Consider the following 24,297-nt stretch of genomic DNA (forward strand, 5'->3'; position numbering starts at 1 on the left):
CTTTTTTTCACACAGAGAGTCGTGAATCTCTGGAACTCTCTGCCGCGGTGGGTAGTCGAAGCCCGTTCATTGGCTATATTTAAGAGAGGGAGTTAGATGTGGCCCTTGTGGCTAAGGGGATCAGAGGGTATGGAGGAGAAGGCAGGTACGGGATACTGAGTTGGATGATCAGCCATGATCATATTGAATGGCGGTGCAGGCTCGAAGGGCCGAATGGCCTACTCCTGCACCTATCGCCCTGGTTCTATGTTGCTATGTTTCTTCTGTGTTAAACGGCATTGACCATTCCTCAGCCCACCTGCCCACCCGTTCATGATCCCGCTGCAATCTTTGACAACCATCTTCGCTATCTACGATACCACCCACTTAGTTTAGTTTAGTACAGAGGTACAGCTGGGGAATAGACCCTTCGGTCCACCGAGCCCGCGCCGACCAACGATCCCCACACATTAACACCATCCTACATACACTAGGGACAATTTTACACATACGCCAAGCCAATTAACCTACAAACCTGCACGTCTTTGGGGTGTGGGAGGACACCGAAGATCTCGGAGAAAACCCACGCGGTCATGGGGAGAATGAACGTGCAAACTCCGTACAGACAGCACCCGTAGTCGGGATCGAACCCGGGTCTCTGGTGCTGTGAGATAGTAGCTCTATCGCACCTCACTTTCTTTATACATTTGATGCGGAAAGCCTATTCCAGTTTCGCACAGTGCATATTTGGAAGCCACTTCAGGAATCTTGGACAATTCAGACTTGACTTCCAGACAATTCAGGATGTTTTTGCAGAAGCAGGCTTCAGATTATTCAGTTTAGTTTATTGTCACAGGTGAAGTCAAAAGCTTTTGTTGCATGCTAACCCAGTGGGCAGAACGACAAGTCATGATTACACTCCATGCATTTACAATGTGTAAGGCAGCAACTCTACCCCTGTGCCACCCTGCCGCCCTTACTGGATGTGCCTTCGACATTCTCATCCAAATCGTTGATATGAAACTCAAGCAGCAATGAGCCCAGCACCGGCCCCCTGAGCCACACCACTAGTCACAGGTCTCCTGGCAAAAAACAACCTTCCACCGTCACCCTCTGCATCCTTCCATCAAGCCAATTCGCAATCCAGTCAATCAGTCTGAAGAAGGGTTTCGGCCCGAAACGTTGCCTATTTCCTTCGCTCCATAGATGCTGCCTCACCAGATGAGTTTCTCCTGCACTTTTGTCTACTCTCAATCCAGTTGGATCCCATGCGATTCAAACTTCTAGAGTGCCTACCATGCAGTACCTTACCAAATGCCTTGCAGAGGTCCATATAGACACCATGCATGTATATCTATCTGTGGAATTCTTTGCCACAGAAGGCTGTGGAGGCTGAATCAGTGGATATTTTTAAGGTAGATATAGATAGATTTTTGATTAGTACGGGTGTCAGAGGCTATGAGGAAAAGGCAGGAGAATGGGGTTAGGAAGGAGAGATAGATCAGCCATGATTGAATGGTGGAGTAGACTTGATGGGCTGAATGGCCTAATTCTACTGCTATTCCTTATGACCTTATGATTTTATCTGTTGGAATCCTCTCCATTAGATAGATAGATAGATAGATAGATAGATAGATAGATAGATAGATAGATAGATAGATAGATAGATAGATAGATAGATAGATAGATAGATAGAATTTATTGACTTGCGAGATTCACTAGCGAGATGTTAGGCTCACTGCTCTATAGTTCCCAAGCTTTTCCTTGCAGCTCTTCTGAAATAGAAGCAGAATATTAGCCATCCTCTAGTCCTCCGGCACCTTATCCATGTCTAATGATGATGAATATACCTCACCCAGGGCTCCTACAATTTCTTCTCTAGTTTCACACAGACAGTGGTGAATCTCTGGAACTCTCTGCCACAGAGGGTAGTTGAGGCCAGTTCATTGGCTATATTTAAGAGGGAGTTAGATGTGGCCCTTGTGGCTAAGGGGATCAGGGGGTATGGAGAGAAGGCAGGTACGGGATACTGAGTTGGATGATCAGCCATGATCATATTGAATGGCGGTGCAGGCTCGAAGGGCCGAATGGCCTACTCCTGCACCTAATTTCTATGTTTCTATGTTTCCCACCGTGTCCTCAGATATATCTGATCAGGCCCAGGAGATTTGTTTACCTCAGTGGGGCCCCTATCCCTGCTGTATCTATCAAACAATTCACTCCATTGAGTTAGGTAGGGAGAGGGGGGGAGGGGGGAGGGGGGAGGGGGGAGGGGGAGAGAGGGGGAGGGGGAGAGAGGGGGAGAGGGAGGAGAGATAGAGAGACTTAATGGCCTGTCCCACTTACATAATTTTTTCTGCCACTGTCACAGCCGAAAAAGCGGCGACTGGACCCCCACCTACGACAAAGTCTACGACAAGTTACGACAACCTACTGCCTGGTCGACGTCAAGCTACCGACAACAGGTGACCCATTAGGACGTCCACCTACGACCACACAGGCGACAACCAAAGTCACCCTAAGTCTACCCGCGACAAGCTACGACAAGCAACGACCCTGTCAGCGACAACTGAAGACAATTCAGTCGCTGGTACATGTCACTGGTTGACGTAGGTAGTCGCCAATGGAATTCGCCGAAGTCAGCACCCGGGGACAACCAACGTCACCCGGCGACAACCTGCCTCATCCCAGCGACAACCTGCAACAGCACCTACGACAGGAGCAGACAAGCTACGTCAAGCTCACAGTCGCCGAAAGGTTTTGAACATTTCAAAATCCAGCGGTGGCCAGTAAAACATTACAACTCTTTAGGCAACTTGAGGAGGCTATTCACGACCATACAGGCATCACCCCGCAACCATGTGGCACCAGCCTAGTCGCCTGTAGTCACCGAACAAATCGCCTAAGTGGGACAGGGGCTTAAGAGACAGAAAGATAAGGAGAGAGAGATTGAGATAGGTGGATAGAGAGAGTTTCAGAGAGAGGTTTTTAATCATATTAACTGGATAGGAACCAGAACAATGAAATCCTTACTTGCTGTACGTTTACGGGAACATCAATTATTAGTTAGGAAACTGACAGTGCAAAAACCTTGTACACTTCCCACATTATAAATTGTGAATCTATAATGGCCACTAAGAATCTTATACATTTCAAGAAGGTCACCCCTCGTTCTACTGAACGTCAAAGGATATAGATCCAATTTCTTCAGCCTCTCTTGCTCGAACAACCTTAAAATTTCAGGAATTTGCCCAAGGAATGCCTCCATGGTCAATGGTTCCGTTCATAAATCAGGGGATCAGATCAATGCAGAATATTCAAGGTGCGGCTTCAGCAATTCAATTTATCTGCTTATCGGCTTAGTTCCATGATGAAAGTGTGAAAGAAATTCCCCTTCTCTTGGCTGTGTGTAAATGACTGTCTCGTTCCCAATTAGAGATACTCATACTGCGTGTAATGCATTTGGCAAGGTCTTATTCGGGGGCTTGATGTTATGGTACAATTTTGTTCCCTTGTGACCAACGAGATAGAATAATGTCTTAGATAGACGCAAAAAGCTGGAGGAACTCAGCGGGTCGGACAGCATCTCTGGAGAAAAGGAATGGGTGACGTTTCGAGTGGCGACCCTTCTTCAGACTGAGAGTCAGGGGAAAGGGAAACAAGAGGTATAGACAGTGACGTGGAGAGATATAGAGCAAAGATATGCAAAGAAAGTAACGATGATAAAGGAAACAGGCCATTGTTAGCTGTGTGTTAGGTGAGTACAGACAATGAGGTTCAACAAGATGAATTTGAAGCTGGTAAGACATGGGTGGGGGAGGGATGGAGAGATAGGGGATGCAAGGGTTACTTAAAGTTAGAGAAATCAATATTCGTGTCTATCTTCGGTTTAAATTAGCATCGGCAGTTCCTTCCTACACGATAATGTCTTTGCTTTTTGTCTGTCATGGCTTATGTGCTCCATGGAGGTCGATGCCGACTATAAACTCTCTGTTCTTTGGCAAATTACTTGTCTGCAATTTCCCTGGATTAGGTGGCTTTATTTGTTCCATCTGTCCAATCTCAACAGAATCACACAACTCCATACTTCTTGGCCCACAACCATGTGTTATCTCAGTTTGCAGAGATCACAATGTGTGCATCTCAATTGGCAGGGATCACAATTGGGATTTAATATTCAGCGCACAGCAGTAGAGTTGCTGCCTCACATCGCGCTTGTGGCACCGGGTTCGTTCGCAACTATGGGTGCTTGTCTGTACGGAGTTTGTTCTTTCTTCCCCCCCGTGACCTGCGTGCTGGTTTTCTCCGACATCTTTCCCTCACACTCCAAAAACGTAGAGGTGTGTAGGTTAATTGGCTTGGTAAATGTAAAATATGTCCCTAGTGTGTGTAGGATAGTGTTAATGTGCGGGGATCTCTGGTCGGAGAGGACCCGGTGGGCGTTGTATTCACACTGTATCTCTAAAGTAAATTAATTAGACTAATGCCATCAGTGTAGCGTTAAGTTCCCTTACAAGTTCCAAAGCTCTTACACTAAACTAAACTAAAAATGTATTTTGTGGTTTCCGCCCCTCTGCCAACCTAACTCCAGTTCTCCACAAGGTACTGGACAAACAGTATTGCAAGTTATTAGCTTAAGGAAAAACAGACGGCGTCAGGAACACATTTTCTTACATTGGCTCTCTTCCACGGAGGCAGGCAGCGTTTGGCAATTCCACAATGAACTATATTGCAACCCAGAAAGCAGTCTTTAAAGTGGTAATGCCATTTGGCAGTGAAGACATATTTATTATAAACATCAAGGGAAATGTCCATAAAAGGTCAGGGCATGTGCTAATCATGTGTAGGATGGAACTGCAGATGCTGGTTTAAACTGAAGATAGTTAATCATGTGGTTTAGACCAATGTTATAAAATCCTGATTAGTATCTTTAATTGGGGAGGGTTGATTCAATAAAGATTTGTGGTGTGCTCTCGTTAGTGACCATGGCATGAGTTACATGTAATAAGAAGGGTCTCGACCCGAAACGTCACCTATTCCTTGTCTCCACAGATGCTGTCTGACCCACTGAGTTACTCCAGCTTTTTGTGTCTATCTTCTGGTGGCCGATTAGGTAAAGGGGAGATGCAACGAGACCTGGGTGTCATGGTACACCAGTCATTGAAAGTAGGCATGCAGGTGCAACAGGCAGTGAAGAAGGCGAATGGTATGTTAGCATTCATAGCTTGGTGAGACCACACCTCCAAACCCCATTTTCCCGCCTTCTCCCCATAACCTCTGACACCCGTACTAATCAAAAATCTATCCATCTCTGCCTTAAAAATATCCCCTCATCCTCCTGCGCTCCAAGGTATAGTCCGAGCCTATTCAACCACTCCCTATGGCTCAGACTTCTCGAGTCCTGCTAACATCCTTGTAAATCTTTGATGGATTCCAACAGGTGAGTGGGTAAGTGGTAGAATCTGAGCAGTTAGTGGAATGTGGGGGAAAGTTGAGGTCATAAGATCATAAGTGATAGGAGAAGAATTAGGCCATTCGGCCCATCAAGTCTACTCCACCATTCAATCATGGCTGATCTATCTCTCCCTCCAAACCCCATTTTCCCACCTTCTCCCCATAACCTCTGACACCCGTACTAATCAAAAATCTATCCATCTCTGCCTTAAAAATATCCACTGACTTGGCCTCCAGAGGCTTATGTAGCAAAGAATTCCACAGATTCACCACCCTCTGACTAAAGAAATTTCTCCTCATCTCCTTCCTAAAAGAACGTCCTTTCATTCTGACTCTATGACCTCTGGACCTAGACTCTCCCACTAATGGAAACATCCTCTCCATATCCACTCTATCCAAGCCTTTCGCTATTCTGTACATTTCAATGAGCCCCCCCCCCTCCACATTCTTCTAAACTCCAGCGAGTACAGGCCCAGTGCCGACAAACACTCATCACAGGACCATAATATACAGCATCATAAAATATATGAAGTGTCAATGATTTTGTGATGGTTGGCAGAGGCTGTGGGCCAATGGACCTGCTTCTAGGCTGTGTTACTCTGTGACTATGAACAAAGCTTAAGATTCTATGATGATAAAACTGATAGAGTTTTAAGTAGCATCACTAAATTAGGTACCCTCTGGCATCCACAACTACCTGTGGTGCAAATTATTGAATTTATAATAAAGTGCCTGGGAATTGGGCTATTCCATCTGAAAATACACATTACCATCTAAGGCCACATCAAAACTTAAAACAACTAGTTCAGTGTCTGAGGCATCTCTCATTACATTACATGGAGCGTGAATTTCAATTGATTCTGAATCAAAGCAGTTTCGGCAACATTGTCAATGGCTTAAATTACCCAACACTTTGTTATGAACTCTATCAGATTGTTAGGTACCTTAGGTTAATTTAAGAAATGTTCAAGTCGTCTCCAGAATATCTATTTGCGAGGCCATTTAAAAAAAAAAAAAATTTTTCTTTAAGTGATGTCTTATCCCAAGGTTTTGTTGGTTGGCTGAGTTAAATGTTCTGGTTTGGGTTGAATCGAGGGTGGGATTCAGGTAATTGCCTGCATTGTCCCTGTTCCACCTCCCACCTCCCCCCTCCCCCCAACACCCTGCACACAACCCACCTATCCACCCGTGGCGAGGCTTGAAGCCCAGAGAATGGACTCTTCCTCCGTGCAGTAAGTCAGCAAAAAGTGTACGATACGATATAACAGAACTTTATTTGCCCCAGGAGGGAAATTGATCTGTCTACTGTCATATAACACAAGATACATGAAACATGAAATTAAAGTGACGAGTGGAAAGGATTGGGGATGTGCAAAAATTGAGGGGGGGTGGGGGGGTGCAGAGGAGTCAGTCAACCCCATGACAGAAGGGGGAGGGAGGAGTTGTACAGTCTGATAGCCACAAGGAAGAAGGATCTCCTGTGGCGTTTGGTCCTGCACCGTGGTGGAACCAGTCTGTTGGTGAAGGTACTCTTTAGGAGTACTCCGTAATACTCCTCACACTACAAGAAGGCCACCTCTGTTCCTGTACTCACTGGTAACATTCCAGTGTGTTTACGGAGGGGGTGGCCTGTATTGTCCAAGATGCTCGGCAGTTTGAGGAGCATCCTCCCTCCCCTCCAAGATCACCTCCTTGCACCTGTACTGCAGAGGTTGTACCCATTGGGCCCTCAATCTCCTCACAAGTGCGACAATTTAAAACACGTTTCAATTCCACTGACCTCTAATTGCAAAAAAAAGTTAAAAAGTAGGAATAGATATCAATGTAAATTATAGAATCACGGAGTCATCGAGTGATACATTGTGGAGACAGGCCCTTCGGCCCAACTCGCCCACACCCGCCAACAATGTCCCGGATACACTAGACCTGGAGAATGCATGTTGACCCACATTTTTCTTCCTCCTCCCCAGTTCAGGAATCTCCCTTTCAATGAATGAGGATTGTAAATGGCATGCCAGGTCTGGTTGACATAGTATCACAGAGGCACACTCCCTGACATAATATTTTGGAAAGAAGGGTCTTGAAGGGTTCTTTCTCTCCAGGGATGCTGCCCGTTCCACTGAGTTACTCCAGTATTTTGTGTCTACAATACATGGGGATCCCACTTTGCTCAGAGTCCAACTGAGTGTGTTTCAGCAACAAAGCAGAACGACAGATGTGCTGGCATCTGTCACACAGCTTACAGACTGCACTAACCCAGAATCTACCAGCATCTGAATGCCAATGATTCCCTTCAGAACCACCAGCCATAGCTGCCACTGCTGTGTAGTAAGGGACTGCAGATGCTGGTTTGTAACCGAAGGTGGACACAAAATGCTGGAGTAACTCAGTGGGATAGGCAGCACCAAATATGGACAAAATTAGGACATTTTATTATTTGCCAAAATCAGGATTGTTGACATCATTCCATGCTGCAGGCTTGTTTGTTATTAGATGATAAATAAATAAATAAATAAGTAGTTTGGGTGATTGTGCAGGCTTTAAACAAGAAACATTGAGAAATATATTTTGGCAAATAATAAAATGTCCTCATTTCGTCCAACTAACAGCTGACAATTATCCCATTCCTGAGCTTGCATCTGAGGAAAATTTATTTCAAAACGCATTGATAGTTTACGATTATTTAAATGGTAAATGTAGCTTCAGAAGCGTTTTCATTTTGCATGTTAAAACCCACCTGAGAACCATGGGCGATTTTGCAATTTTACTGACGGATTTTTTACTTTTAAAACTCTTCATATAACAAATGAATAAAGATTAAAAAAGTCAATAATGCCTTACTTTTGATGAAATGCAGTGAGCAAACGCGATAATTCCCAATATTTTGGATCTTTAAATCTCCACGACAAATGTCCGCTAAGCACTTCCGCTGGTTTTGCACCTTCAGCTCCCTCTTGAATTTACCTTAGTTTCTATCTTTATTTTGGACTGTAAATTTAGGTCGCTGTGCCTCACGGTCACCCCGACTGGCACAGTAAATTGCAGCTCAAAAACTGGCCGTTTTCGATGTTTTTAACGGTTGTGAAAGTAATGAAATGAAATGAAATGAAATGAAAATGAAAATGAAATGAAATGATTCAATTTATTGTCATTGTCAGTGTACAGTACAGAGACAACGAAATGCATTTTTAGCATCTCCCTTGAAAGGGAGCCAGAAAGTGCGTGTTTTCCCATTCACTAACATGTACCGGAAGTACCAAGTGTACTCCAGTTTAAATTTTCGGACATGTGGGTGCGGATCTACGCTCCAGTGACCTTTCGTGAAATCACCCTATACACCAATGCCACATTCTAGTGTTCAGTGGCTATCTTGATTGGGTTTCAATGGCAACCAGGTTCTGAGTAGCAATTCAGGTCTCCCATTCCTTCTCTCCAGAGATGACAATCGTGGTGGCGCAGCGGAAGAGTTGCTGCCTTACAGTGAACGCAGCGCCGGAGATCAAGGGTTCGATTACGGGTGCTGCCTGTACGGAGTTTGTAAGTTCTCCCCGTGACCTGCGTGGATTTTCTCAGAGATCTTCGGTTTCCTCCCACATTCCAAAGACATACAGGTTTGTAGGTTAATTGGCTTGGTAAATGTAAAAATTGTTGGATAATGTTAATGTGCAGGAATTGCTGGTCGTGTTTCCGTGCTGTATCTCTAAACTAAGGATGCTGCCTGTCCCGTTGAATTGTTCCAGCATTTTGTGTCTGTCTTTGGTTTAAAACCAACATCTGCAGTTCCTTCCAACAAATAAATAATTGCTGCAGGATTTCAACAGAATAACATGTGGTATGCCAATTTTCAATATTTAGTGATTGGTAAGAATATAGTGTACTAAAGGCTCTTAGATTTGAATGCAGGGCCATGGTGTTCAAAATCAATGGGTGTGAACTTGCCTTCTTAGTTGTTTTATGGCCGACTAGAAGTTAATCTTCCTAGGGATTTTAGCAGCTACTTTAGCATTAAATTGCCTTCTGCCTCACAAAGGAATGCAGTAACGGTGTCAATGTTCTGGAACAGTAATAACCAGAGCTGCGTCGTACAGATACACTTCTGACCAGGGACCAACCAACTTAAAGCTGGAGTAAGTCAGTGGGACAGGCAGCATCTCTGGAGACAAGGAATGGATGACGTCTCGGGTCAAGACTTGACCCGAAGCGTACCCATTCCTTCTCTCCAGAGATGCTGCCTGACCCGCTGAGTTACTCCAGCTTTTTGTGTCTATCTTCGGATTAAACCAACATCTGCAGTTCCTTCCAACACCAAACAAATTAAATTTTTCTTCCCCGACTCTCACTGTGAAGAAAGATCTCAACCCAAAACATCACCCATTCCTTCTCTCCTGAGATGCTGCCAGTCCTGCTGAGTTACTCCAGCATTTTTGTGCTTATCTTCAGTATAAACCAGCATCTGCAGTTCCTTCCTGCACATTAAATGTTTTCATGCACTATGAGAGGCAGATGGCCCTGGAGGGTTGGGATGAGGGGATTTTTTTTTTCTTTTAAGTCCGCATATCCCTGGAGGCAAAATAAATGCCCTAATGGACTGGATGGCTCAGCCAGATAAGCAACAGGAAGCTTATCAGTGCTCCCTATAAAACTTATCTGCGCACTTAAAGCTCCCTAAACACAGGCTGGCACTAACCAGTGCCTTAACTTTTTGCATGGAGCTAAATGTTCCCTCCATGCCAGGCACAGCAGACCATCAGTCATTATGTATTTCTGGTTGGAAACATGACACACAAAAAACGTACCAAATATACCAGTCGGTAAAATTATAAAAGTCTTCTTGATCAGTTTAAAGAATTTTATGTGATATGGTTTCTTTCACACAGTCCTTTTTTTCAATGTGTTGGATGGAACGCAGTTGGATGGAAGGTACTTCAGACTGAAGAAGGGTCTTGACCTAAAATGTCACCTATCCATGTTCTCCAGTGATGCTGCCTGTCCCACTGCGATACACCAGACTTTTATCAATTTTTGATTTCAATGCTACCAACATCAAATAATATGAGAACTAACCCACTCACTCCCATGAAAACTACGACAGGAACGCTAGATTTCAGTTCCGAATTTTGCTTATGTTAAATATATATTTTTTACTTTGCACAAGGTACTTCTCATGTATAAGCAACTAAAGAAAGTTATTCAAATGTAGGTAAAACCACAACTGCTCCCAAATTCAGCAAAACAAAGAAATTGCATGTGGTTTTGACTGCTAGCAATCCTCCTACGCTCAAATTAAATATTACACGTGTTTTAATTAGGTAACCAAAATCAACAGCCAAGTCCTGCAGGATATCACTTTAATCTTTTTTATTCCAAGAGCCAATATTTCTTATTTCAGTCAGTTCCTTTGGCAGTGCACAGTATGAACAGTACTCCAGCAATAATTTTCCGATTTGCCTTCTGACATTTCAGTATAATTTATGAAAAAATATATAATTCTTTTGATCAGCGATGTATTGCACAAACATTCAAGAGATAGAAAATCAATTGAGTCAAATTTTCTTAAAGGCTTTTCAGTTCTGGTAATATTGTTCTGTCACTGGCAGAACTCCTCCAAAGATGAATGGGAAATAATTCTGTAAAGCCTTATATCTTGGAAACAATCAGATACTTTACAAGGATGTTACTAGGCCTAGAGGGTCTGAGCTACAGGGAGCGCTTGAATAGGCTGGGACTCTATTCCTTGGAGCTCAAAGGGCCGAATGGACTACACCTGCACCTATTGTCTATTGTCATATTGTCTATTGTTTTCAAGAGAGAATTAGATTTCGCTCTTAGGGCTAACGGAATCAAGGGATATGGGGAGAAAGCAGGAACAGGGTACTGATTGTGAATGATCAGCCATGATCATATTGAATTGCGGTGCTGGCTTGAAGGGCCAAATGGCCTACTCCTGCACCTATTGACTATGTTTCTATGTTTCTAGGATGAGGGGTGATCTTTTAGAGGTTTATAAGATCATGAGAAGAATAGATCGGGTAGATGCGCAGTCTCTTGCCCAGAGTAGGTGGCTCAAGGACCAGAGGACATAGGTTTAAGGTGAAGGGGAAATATGAATCTGAGGGGTAACTTTTTCTAACAAAGGGTGGTGGGTGTATGGAACAAGCTGCCAGAGGAGGTAGTTGAGGCAAGTACTATCCCAACATTTAAGAAACAGTTAGATAGGTACATGGTTAGGGCAGGTTTGGAGGGATATGGACCAAACACTGGCAGGTGGGACTAGTGGAGCTGGGGCATTGTTGGCCGGTGTGAGCAAGTTGGGCTGAAGAGCCTGTTTCCATACTGTATCACTCTAGGACTCTATGACTTGCCTTGATCTTGAAGTTCTATTCTAATGAACTGGAAATTGCAGCCAGTCATAAATATTGCAGAAAATATATGGTTTTGCAACACAAAATTAACAGCCTTCACTTTAAAATTATTTAACTTATTAATGTAAATGCAGGCTGCTATAATCAATCAGTCTATATTTTGGAATACAGTAGGAGTTTGCACTAATCATAAGCCACAATGAAAGCAAAGAGCAGCTTGAGCAAAATAACAACGAGGATTGAATTAATAAACAGTACAGCCACAAACTAAAGAATGAAAAACAAAATGACTAAATTCAAAACATCTCAGATAGCAGTCATTTATATAGAACATGACAGCATGCCAAAACACTGATCTCTGTGTTCCGAGCTTTGAAATGCTCCATTATAGATTAACAGCTTTCAAAGTTAAAAGCATAAACTGTCAAAATGCTACTTATAACCTGTGGTAAGGTATTGCATTAAACATGTAGGAAGGAACTGCAGATAAACCTAAGATAGACACAAAATGCTGGTGTAACTCAGCGGGACAGGCAGCATCTCTGGAGAGAAGGAATGGGTGACGTTTGGGGTCGAGACCTTTCAGACAGGGGGTCAGGGGAAAGGGAAATGAGAGATATAGACGGAGATGTAGAGAGATACAGAACAAATGAATGCAAGATATGCAATAAAGTAAGAATGGTAAAGGAAACAGGCCATTGTTCTTGAAGTTCTGGTGGGTGAGAATGGGAAGCTGGTGTGACTTGGGTGGGGTAGGGATGGTGAGAGAGGGAATGCAGGGGTTACTGAAAGTCAGAGAAATCAATAGTCATACCACTGGGGTGTAAGCTGCCCGAGTGAAATATGAGATGCTGTTCCTCCAATTCACGTTTGGCCTCACTCTGACATTGGAGGAGGCCCAGGACAGAAAGCTCAGTGTGGGAATGGGAAGGGGATTTAAAGTGTTTGGCAACCGGGAGATCAGGTCGGTCCAGGCGGATTGAGAGAAGGTGCATGAAATATCATCTGTCACAACACATTGGATCCTCAGTTGGGGCTACTAGTCAAAATTCATTTCTACTGCACATGGCAAGGTTTGAAAACTTCTTTGAATTCCAATTATTTGTAGTGCAGCACAATTAGACTGCATTGTAAAATGACATTATGTTTTTCTAAATAATCAGCATTTGAACTATTAAAATATCAATTGCAGCAACTTGCAGGTACTCCAGCATTAACATGAGGATTGTTTTTACAGATGAAATGCTCTGATTCTTGGTGGCAATTTTTTTTTACATCAATGTAAAGTCGTGGGTGTTACCATAGTTTGTTAAATTTAAATAATCTTTATAGTTCAATTGCATCTCATTGGGCGATTATTCGCTTCACATTGCAATGGTGGCAATATGTAGAACATATGATGATTGATCGTTTGCAAGGAGCCTTTACCAGAAGAGTGTTCTCATTGCTTGAGTTACAATGACACGTTCACTCATATTGCCTCCTTGGGAAATAATATTTTTGCCCCATTGTCTGACTACTTTCATCATGAACCAATCACGATTTCTAAAATTAGATAACACTGATACTCATGTGGCTGTTAGTAATAGTAATACAGCCGGTAAAAACAAAATATTGTGTAGGGAAGAGCTGCAGATGCCGGTTTAAACAGAAGATAAACGCAAAAAGCTGGAGTAACTCAGCGGGTCAGACAGCATCTCTGGGGGGAAAGGAATTGGTGACGTTTCATGTTTATACCTCGTCCTCACCTTACACATGGCCTGTTTCCTTTATCATCGTTCCTTTGTTTTGGAAAACCTGTAATTCACTTGTTCTATATCTATCGTTTCCCTGTCCCCTGACTCTCAGTTTGAAGAAGGGTCTCGAAAAGTCACCTATTCCTTTTCTCCTGACCCGCTGAGTTGCTCCAGCATTTTGTGTCTATCTTCGGGTGTTTTTTTTTTAAGTCATCGTTCAGCATCTGACATCCCGTACCTAGGTATTTGTAAAGTGGAAATATTGACAGATTTTCCATACAAAAGGCAGAAGACCTGAAACGTCACCCATTCCTTCCCTCCAGAGATGCGGACTGTCCCGCTGAGTTACTCCAGCTTTTGTGTCTATACACAAGGTTTATCTCCTCCCACTTGGCCAGCTCCAGTAAGTACGTTGTTACCACTAGAGGGACACTGAACATGAATTCGAAACCTCTTTCCAAAATCTAGCCACAGGACTTACTTGCAATCTCTGTCTTCCAGATCAAAATGAGGGTTGAAATTAATCAGTATTCTCTGATATGCTTCGGGCGCTTGTATGACCCAGGTGCAGCTCTGCCGCGGGTAGTAATTGTGTGGGTATCCAGGAGATTGAAAGTAATCCGGGGTGGTGATTTGTACAGCACCCCCACACCGATCTACAAAAGAAGATTACATTTAATCAAACCAAACCAGACCAAACTAAACCAAACCAACCATTCGTGATGCTTTTACAATGCGCATCTTTATCCCAACCGCTGAATCTGCCCAGAATCACCAATGCTGCGATTTTATTAGAAACATAGAAAAAAGGTGCAGGAGTAGGCCATTCGGCCCCTCGAGCCAGCACCGCCATTCAATATGATCATGGCTGATCATCCAAAATCAATACCCCGTTCCTGCTTTTTCTCCCATATCCCTTGATTCCTGTAACCAGAAGAGCTAAATCTAACTCCCTCTGGACTTGAAAACATCCAGCGAATTGGCCTCCGCTGCCTTCTATGGCAGAGAATTGCACAGATTCACAACTGCATCTGCAGTTCCTATCTGCACAAGTTCCTCCAGCAGTTCGTGTTGGTTTTTGTCGTAGATCAACAGTTTTCCAAGCGCACAGCAGTCGCCTGTCATGTGTAGGAAGGAACTGCAGATGCTGGTTTACACCGAAGACCGACACAAAAAAGCTGGAGTAACTCAGCGCGCCAGTGAGGCAGCATCTCTGGAGAGAAAGAATGGGTGGCGTTTCGGGTCGAGACCTTGCTTCAGACTATATACTGAGGGGCCACATTTGTGTTTGCATAGACTGAAGCGTAATTCTCAAGTACTGGATTTTCTGCGGTCTCCGCTCACTGTTAAGAGAGACTCAGTGACCAGAATAGGTAGGGGATTCGAGGTGGAATCTTTTCAATGTCGCGCCCATCCCAGCGCTAAATAAAAGATCTGCACCTTCATTAATTAGCGTTGACCAATTTCCCTCCAGGGATGATTAAAGTGTATCGTACCGTGTAGTTAAAGTGACCCTTGCGTGTTCATTTTGGGCCGATTTAAGTCTCATTTCATTTTTTAACCCTTCCCACCGCCAGCCGAACGGTGGAGCGCCCTGTATCTCTGGCGATGAAAGGACACACAAGATTGTAGATGCAGGCAGGGATCGTGAGCAAAACACAAAGTGCTGGACAAATCAGCCGGTCAGGCAGCATCTCTGGAGGCGAATGGACGGACGAACGTTTGGGGTTCTTCTTCAATCTGAGAAGCAGTCCCCCTCCCCCGTCCGTAACGCCGTCTGTCCATTTCACTCATCAGATCATGAATGACAAAAGATAAGACACAAAATGCTGGAGTAACTCAGCGGGACAGGCAGCATCTCTGGAGTGAAGGGATGGGTGACTTTTCGGGTCGAGAGAATCAAAACTCCAGCACTTTGTGTCTATCCTGAGGTCGCTTTCAGTCTCCTCCCAGTCTAAAAGGGAACAGGAGACCGGGCTCAATTGCCTTCAATTAAAACATGTCACGCCAGTTAAAAGAGATAATCCAGGAGAGAGTTCAAGATTGAGCTCTTAGGGCTAAAGGAATCAGGGGATATGTGGAGAAAGCAGGAACGCGGTACTGATTGGGGATGATCAGTCGTGATAACATTGAATGGCGGTGCTGGCTCGATGGGCCGAATGGTCTACTCCTGCACCGATTGTCTTTGTTTCTATAATCAATGGATCCCACGACTCGCACATCAAGGACTGACGAAAGGGGTTTAGCTCAAGGTGCGCTGCGCCTCTTTCCCATTGAAACCCGCAGCGACAGCGACAGCCAGTGAGCAGAGCAGCGGGGCAGCCCTGTGTGTGGGACCTGTGAAGCGCCACTCGTCAGGCCATAAGTGATAGGAGCAGAATTAGGCCATCCGGCCCATCTAGTCTACTCTGCCGTTCAATCATGGATGATCTATCTCTCCCTCCTGTCCTAACCTCATTCTCCTGCCTTCTCCCCATAACCCCTGACACCCGCACTAATCATTCATTCACTGACTCGCCGCTAACTAATCTGCACCCCCTCCCGATACACGTCAGGCCACACACATCCAAATTAATATGCCACATCTTCTCTCTGAATACATTTTCTAAAATTCCCGGGACCCCATCTATAAACCATTCTCCAAACCATTCCCCACTTTCTCGGGCTGGAGTTTTACATTTACGACCGGGTATTCGATTAACGCTATATTTCGTAATCAACTTATTTTTTTGAATAACTTTTCTGTGTTTCTGATATATATATCGTCGCCGTCTTTCCCCTCCTCCCCGCGTCCATTATTCTATAGCCAGGTCCGATTATTTCCTGAAGATATCAGACACAAAATGCTGGAGTAACTAACTCAGCGGGACAGACTGCATCTCTGGAGAGAAGGAATGGGCGACGTTTCGGGTCGAGATCCTTCTTCTCTCCAGAGATGCTGCCTGTCCCGCTGAGTTAGTTACTCCAGCATTCTGTGCCTTATCTCCGGTGTAAAGCAGCATCTGTAGTTCCTTCCCACACACTTCTGCTGGGTGTTTTCTCGCGGGTTGCGGCTAGATTATTACACGGGTGTCCTTTAGTTTTTTGAGGCGTGGGTTTGGGGGGGATTTGTAGCTTTGAGTTTAGAGGTGTCAGTGGCTTTTCAGAACGCCAGCAAGCACAGGAGCGCCGGAGAAGGCATCGGTTCTGTACAATCTCAAACCAAACGCCGGTCAGGGGGTGAGCAAGGGGGCGAGACCAGGGCACCGCCAAGTGGTTGACTTAGGATTAATAAATAAAATCAGTCTGGAAGATAGGCTGCTGGCCGCCAGACAAGGTTAATATGTTAGGCGGCGGGTCTTAAAAAAGAGTATAGGCAAGCGGTTTTGTTAAGCGTTCCAAGTATATCAGCGGTGTTGTGGAGATTAGATGGAGCCGGCGTGTCTTCATTGTAAGATCGCCGCCGTGGTCCTTCAGATCAAAGGAGGTTTGACATACCAGGGAGAGGCGATATAGAAACATAGAAAATAGGCGCAGGAGTAGGCCATTCGGCCCTTCCAGCCAGCATCGCCATTCAATGTGACCAGGGCTGATCATCCTGAATCAAGATTCAAGAGAGTTTAATGTCATGTGTCCCAGATAGGACAATTAAATCCTTGCTTTGCTTCAGCACAACAGAATATAGTAGGCGTGAATACAGAACAGATCAGTGTGTCCATATACCATTGTATATCAGTACCCCCGTTCCTGCTTTCTCCTTTAGCCCTAGGGACTAAATCTCTCTTGAAAATATCCAGTGAATTAGCCCCACACTGCCTTCTGCGGCAGAGAATTCCGCAGATTCACAACTCTCAGGGGCGAAAAAGTTTTTCTTCTCCTCTCAGTCCTAAATCCCGCCCTGCCCGCTGTAAAGCCCGCAATGCCAGCTACCACCAGGCTCATCCTACCCGTTTGCACAGTTTCAGTTGAAAGCAGCCGCTGTGTCGCCCGCTCCAAGCAGCCAGCAACTAGTGGTGAAAGGGAAGGCGAGCGCTCGCCGAGACCAGAGCAGACAAGGACCGCTAGTTCCCACTAGAGGTGGCCCAGCAAGACCGGGGTTTCGCCCGGAAACACACTGACAGCAAACCGTGGAGGGTCAAAACACACACTCCAACCGTCGCCGTTTAGGCTGGAGCGGGACGCGGCGCTTTCTCCCCACAAAATCGGTTTGTTCAGTAAGCAGACATAACATTTCCGTGGACACCTCCCGACCACTCCCTTTTTCACACCGAAGCTATGCTAAAAGATAGTCCCTTCTCTCCGGAGATGCTGCCTGTCCCGCCGAGTTGCTCCAGCATTTTGTGTCTAACGTCTGCGGTTTAAACCAGCATCTGCAGTTCCTTCCTACACACTGTTCTCAAGGAGTTCTGGTGATCAGACCCCGCCGTCCCGCGGAGCTAAGATTGTCCAGCGCTGTTTTCATGTACATTAAGAAACGACATTAAGAGGCTGTAGCGTACATTAAGAGGCTGTAGCAACCATAGACAACTTAAAAAATAGGTGCAGGAGTAGGCCATTCGGTCCTTTGAGCCAGCACCGCCATTCAATATGATCACGGCTGATCATCTAAAATCAATACCCCGTTCCTGCTTAATCCCCACATCCCTCGATTCAGTTAGCCCTAAGAGCTAAATCTAACTCCTGGCCATCTCCCTAGGTCTGGGTCTGACCCGGGGCTGACTTTGGTCGGGGGAGGGGGGGGTGTCAGCTGGCTGTCTCCTGGCCCAAAAAACTGGGGTTTCGATGCTCGGGCGGCAGTGGAGTCCCGAGGAAGGAAGTAGTCACACTAGCTGACACCGCAACTGAGTGGAGAGGGAGAGGGAGAGGGGGCAGAAGAGAGAGAGAGAAGGCGCTGATGTTACTCACCATTCTTGTGTACCTCGGACAGGCCGATGGCTGCAGCCAGTATATGCAGTGCAGTAGAAAAGCCATGCAGTAGAAAAGCCAGGTGTTTCTTCATGACACTCGGAGATTGTACCAAAAAACCAGCGTGGCGTGCAGACTGAGGAGGGATAGCGAGCACACACACACACACACGTAAAAAAATAAAATAAAACGGGCTGCGAGTCCTGCTCTTAACGGAATTGGTGACTTTGGGAGATCTGAGCGACTTGCATTCTAATCGTTTAACTCCGATTTCCTCCCGCTGCTCACGGATAACACGGTTCCTGTTCCAATGTCTGGTGTTGCCATTTCCTAAAAAAATCCCGAGCCAATAAAAGCTTTCCACAGACTCCACGGAGAAAGCGAGAGAGGGAGAGAGAGAGAGAGAGAGGGGGGGGAGCGGGGGAGAGAGTGGTTCCACCCACTGACAACAAGCGATCTTCACACCGTAGCGGCAGCGGCAGCGGCAGCACCAGCGGCACACAACGAGCCTCTCTGTCGGGGAGAAGACAAGACAGTTAGCGACTTCCACTAAATACATGTACGAGACATGTACAGGCGAACATAAGTTAAACACTGAGCCCAGACGATCTGTTTGTAGATCGGGGCGGCAACCACAACATTGTTCTCGCGTCCGTATTGTACAGAAAAGTATAAATAATGAAACGCAGGACGTTTAGTTCTGGTAAATGGTATTTCAATCACCTCAGATAGGTTGACAGCACTCTCACCCCGATGCTCTCTCGTCTCCTGACTCGCGCTCAGAAATGGATATGAATTGACTCCGGGGTGGCGGAGGTTGTCAATTAAGTGTATTCTCACAGGGGGGGACGAAGGGAGATTGGCGTAACTCCTCCAGTGTAATGGAGCAGGGTTGGAAGTGTTCACAGGATGGGTGTAAGACAGAGACTGAGAGAGACAGAGGCTGAGTGAGTGAGAGAGAGAGGTGGGGAATCGCTCCAAGTGGTGACGGCGCAAGCCACTCAAACCGTTCCGTCGTCTCTCGCCAATACACTCAGCTGCGAAAATAACGAGAGGGTTCAGTCCCCGCAACAGCACTTGTGCGAAAGGCTAGTTGCCCGACCACCCAGCGCCCTGTAAACCGAGGGAGCCGCCCAGCCTTGGACACCGCAGCCAACTCTAAAAGAGACTAGAAGCCAACGACATGTCTTAGATGCACGGAATCTCTTGTCCAAAGTAGGGTATTCGAGGACCAGATGACATGGGTTCAAGGTGAAGGGGGGAAAATTCAATAGGAATCTGAGGGGTAACTTTTTCTACATAAAGCGTGGTGGGGCAGTGAGCTATCCACCCAGGCCGAGCGGCCGGCGGGGAACCAACCGGTCCCGTTAGTCCTCGGCGAAATAAAGAAAGAGCCGCCACTCCCTGGCCGCTTTTGTTTTAATGTTTGCGTTGTTAAGGAACCGCAGATGCCGGTTTACACCGAAGATAGGCTGGAGTAACTCGGCGGGGGGACGGGCAGCGTCTCCGGAGAGAAGGAATGTTTTCGGGTGATATTTCGGGTCGAGACCCTTCTGCCTGTTCCGCTGAGTTACTCCAGCACTTTTGTGGCAGTCTTTTGTTTTAGTTTAGCCGGGGTGTGGAGGGAAGGGAGGGTTTGGAAGCCCGACTGACTTTCAATTCCCGCTTATATAAGAAAAAAACCCCATATGAGAATGAACTTGCAGAGAACAAGGAATTCGCGTCTTTTCCACATTACAAGTACAGGGACAGCTATATTCGCACACATGGCTGGTATTTTTGTGTTGCCAGTAACGCAGTGAACATTTCACACATAACATTACTGAGTAGAGTTAACACATACACTCAGTTATAATGGGTACAGTGAGCATGCAGCGTCTTACTAAACACATGTTGCACCGCCCCATGCACATTGTTCTATCTATGCACTGTATCCGTTTGTTGCTGTTACACCACACATTCACCTCCCACACATATGAAGGTAAGTGTTATAGTGTACACACCACGCACTTGCCCACGGCATTGCCCACTCTTCGCGGTATTAACATGTACCCATCTCAAAAAGACGCGCACAAGATTATGAATCCATTGCTTTCTATTCAAACCCCTCACACTCAGGCGCAAAAACAGCTTCTTCCCACAAGCGGTAGCTCTACTTAATAGCCGCTGGACTCCACTACATTCTGGTCTGGTAGATAAACACTTGTGAACTCTCCAAGTGAACTTTAGATATCTACATGTGCAATATATAGCAAAGCTGCCCCTTTTTACTCTTGCACTTTTGTTTTTACATTTTTTAATTATAATGTGTTTTTTTAAAATTCTGTAATATAGTGTGTTTTTACCATGTGCGCGCACAGCACCAGGTCAAATTCCTGGTATGTGTACATACTTGGCCAATATATTAATTCAGATTCTGACCTTGATTCTGATTCTGGTTCTGTTACTGCACGTCCGCTCACACTCACACACACAGCCACACGTACTCGCACGCACACACACACTGCCACACGTACTCGCACGCACACGGAACATACATTGATTCAGATTCTGACTGATTCTGGTTATGTTACTGCACGCCCGCTCACACATACACACTGACACCCATGCACACACATACTGACACACACGCACACATACACTCACACACACACTGATATACACACACACTGACTCACACACACTAACACAACCATACACACTCGCACACATACACACACGTGCGCACATACACACACACTGATACACACATACTGACAAACACATACGCACACTGACACACATGCGCGCACACACACTGGCGCACGCACACACATTGATACACACATAGACACACACACTGACACACACACACACACACACTGATACACATACACACTGGCACACACATACACTGACGCGCACACACACGGCACTAAGTTCAGAAATAGGTGTTTCTCTAAATAAAGGTACCAACCTGTGTGGCCAAATTTGTAAGTTATTAAATCATATTGAAATACCACAGCATTAAGAAGTGCCTACCTAAGATACCTTTGAGCTGATTTGTGATCAAAATCGACCAAATTTTAAAATATTATCAAAATTTAAAAAAAACCCGAGAATTTGTTTTATTTATGACATAGGGGACAATTACTGATTCCTAGGCTCCCTTGGAAAATGTCGGCAAATAACCGACCACGAGGCCCGTAGTTCACACCAGGGTCATTATAATCGCGTTGTTTTAATTTTAAAAACAATCGCGCCCAGTTCAAAGAAAACCCATTATAGCGCTATAAATAGCTTTGACAAATTTAAACAAGCGAGGGACTACAGAATGAGGCCTCGCTAAAATAGGTGAGCAAACTGGATGTTTATTTCATGATTTTAAGTTCTAATCATTATTATGTATTTCAATGGAAAGTTTAAACACAAAATATAAACAATTAAAAAAAAGCAACAATATATTACCTCGCAGTGGAGCAGCTGCCAGACAGACCAGCCAGTGAGTAGATTGGCTGAGACATCTTAATTAGTTGAGTGGATAGTTGACTTGATGAGATAAAAAATCAAGTTCAGGGATAGGGGAGCAGCCTGTTGGGAGGGGCCTTGTTTGAGGGGAAGTGAAGTGTGGGCCTTGGTGAGGCAAAGTGTGGGCCTTGGTGAGGCAAAATGTGGGTATTGTGTCCAGGTGCAGCTCCTGAATGAACCTGTTGGGGAACTAGAGCAGCAGCTGGATGACCTCAGGGCCATCTGGGATAACAAGAGTTTCCTGGACAGGACCTACAGTAAGGTTGTCACACTGAGGATACAGGAAGAGTGAAGGTGGGTGACAACGAGAAGGAGAAGTAAACATGGAGTTGGCATGAATGTTATAGGTCGGAAGAGGACGGATGTTCTTCAACATGAGTTTACGGAATTGGGTAGAAGACTGGAAAGCAGGACCTGCAGGGTAGTGATCTCAGGATGTTTCCAGTACCTCGTGATTTCTGGATCATTGAGCTCTCTTCTGGGGCAGGGGTGACCCGTACAAAAGGGACGGGTTGCACATAAACTGGAGGGGGACCAACATCCTAGCGGGTAGATTTGCTAATGCTACACAGGAGGGTTTATCTAGATTGGCTGAGGAGTGGGATCTCGTGCATACAGAGGCAAGTGAGAGGCTGGAAGTTGGTATGGAGGGTGGTGTGGGAAAGGTTAGTGGACAGAATAGGCAGGTGAAAGGCGGAGAGCGAGGAAGGAGGGTTGGTTTAAACTGCACGTATTTTAATGCAAGGGGCCTGACGGTTAAGGCAGATGAGCTTAGGGCATGGATAGGTATGAGCGACTGGGACGTTGTAGCCATGACTGTAACCTGGTTAAGGGAGGGGCAGGACTGGCAGCTCAGTGTTCTGGGCTACTGTAACTTTTCCAAGATGGCGGGACTGACTTACCATCACCTGGTGGGGTCACAACATCCGAAGCCTGGATCGCCTCGGCGCAGAGGGAGAATAAGGAGGGAAGGTACGAAGACTTTAAGATTTTTAAGTTGCCTGGTGAACTCACTGTGGTGGATGTTAATTTATGTTTATTGTGTGCTTTTGTCCTTTTTATTATATGTATGACTGCAAGGCAACGAAATTTCGTTCAGACCGAAAGGTCTGAATAACAATAAAGGATACTTTGACTTGGAGAGACGGGTGGGGAGAAAGAGGAGGGGGGGGTTGCATTGTTGGTTAAGGGGGATGTAACGGCTGAGTTCAGAGGTGACATCATGGATAGTTTGTCTAGTGAGTGGAGATGAGGAACAAGATGGGGATGGTCACCTTGTTGGGGGTGTACTACAGACCCCTGAATAGTCAACGGGAATTAGAAGAACAAGTGTGCCGGGAAATTGCATGCAGCTGCAGGTCAAATAAGGTTGGCGTAATAGGGGATTTTAACTTTCCCAATATAGATTGGGGAAATCATAGTGTGAAAGGTTTAAATTGGGTACAATTCCTCAAAAGTGTTCAGGAGATTTTTCTTAAGCAGCATGTAGAGGGCCCCACACGTGAGAAGGCAACGCTGGATCTAGTATTGGGAAAATTGGGAAGGGCAAGTTAATGAAGTGTGTGTGGAGGAGTCTTTTGGAATCAGTGACCACAGTTCGATTAGGTTTAGGATAGTTATGGATAGGGATGGAGAGGGTCCACGTGTTAAAATGCTCAACTGGGGTTTGGCCAACTTTGTGGGTATGAGAGAAAGTCTCGCTCAAGTTGACTGGAGCAGGTTATTTGAGGGGAAAAGAACATCGGCCAAGTGGGATGTTTTTAAAAGTGTGCTGAAGAAAGCTCAGGATATGTATGTCCCCGTTGGAGTGAAGGGCAAAGCAGGCAAGCGTAAGGAAGCTTGGCTGATGAGGGAAATTGAGGCCAAAAATAATGCATAGCACAGCTGGGATCAAGTGCATCCCTGGAGGAGTTTTGAGAACTAAGGAGTAAACTGAAAAAGGAGATCAGTAGGGCAAAAAGAGTCCAGGAGATAGCTCTGGCGGGTAGCATAAAGGACAATCCCAAAAGATTTTATAAATATATTAGGGGGAAAAGAGTAATGAGAAAGAGAGTGGGACCTCTCGGGAATCAAGGTGGTCACCTCTGTGGAGCCACAGGAGACGGGCAAGGTCCTCAATGAGTATTTACCGAGGAGAAAGACAGTAGGACAGAGGAAATTGGAGCAGTCAGTAGAAATGTCTTGAGAGCAGTCAGGGTTACTGTCGAAGAAGTACTGAAGGTACTGTCATGTATGAAGGTAGACAAATCTCCAAGGCCTGATCAGATATATCTGAGGACATTGCGGGAAACTAGAGAGGAAATTGCTGGAGCCCTGGTTGAAATTTACGAGTCATCCTTATTACAAGAGGTGCCAGAAGACTGGAGGGTTGCAAA

General features: G+C 45.4%; 1 protein-coding gene across 1 annotated transcript in view; it reads right to left on the reverse strand.

Annotated features, from left to right (window-relative positions):
* The window catches only part of nrp1a (neuropilin 1a), a 249,136-nt gene extending 228,166 nt beyond the window's left edge, over positions 1-20,970 (reverse strand). Inside the window, exons 1-3 of the mRNA XM_055665192.1 lie at positions 19,139-20,970; positions 18,416-18,928; positions 14,013-14,187 (exon numbers count right to left, since the gene is read on the reverse strand). Of these exons, the coding sequence (XP_055521167.1) occupies positions 14,013-14,187; positions 18,416-18,509 (269 nt within the window). The 5' untranslated portion in view covers positions 18,510-18,928; positions 19,139-20,970. The remainder of the gene's footprint in view (positions 1-14,012; positions 14,188-18,415; positions 18,929-19,138) is intronic.
* Positions 20,971-24,297: the final 3,327 nt, after the last annotated feature.

This window comes from Leucoraja erinacea, chromosome 2 (genome assembly GCF_028641065.1).
Source record: "Leucoraja erinacea ecotype New England chromosome 2, Leri_hhj_1, whole genome shotgun sequence".
Classification (NCBI taxonomy): Eukaryota; Metazoa; Chordata; class Chondrichthyes; order Rajiformes; family Rajidae; genus Leucoraja; species Leucoraja erinaceus.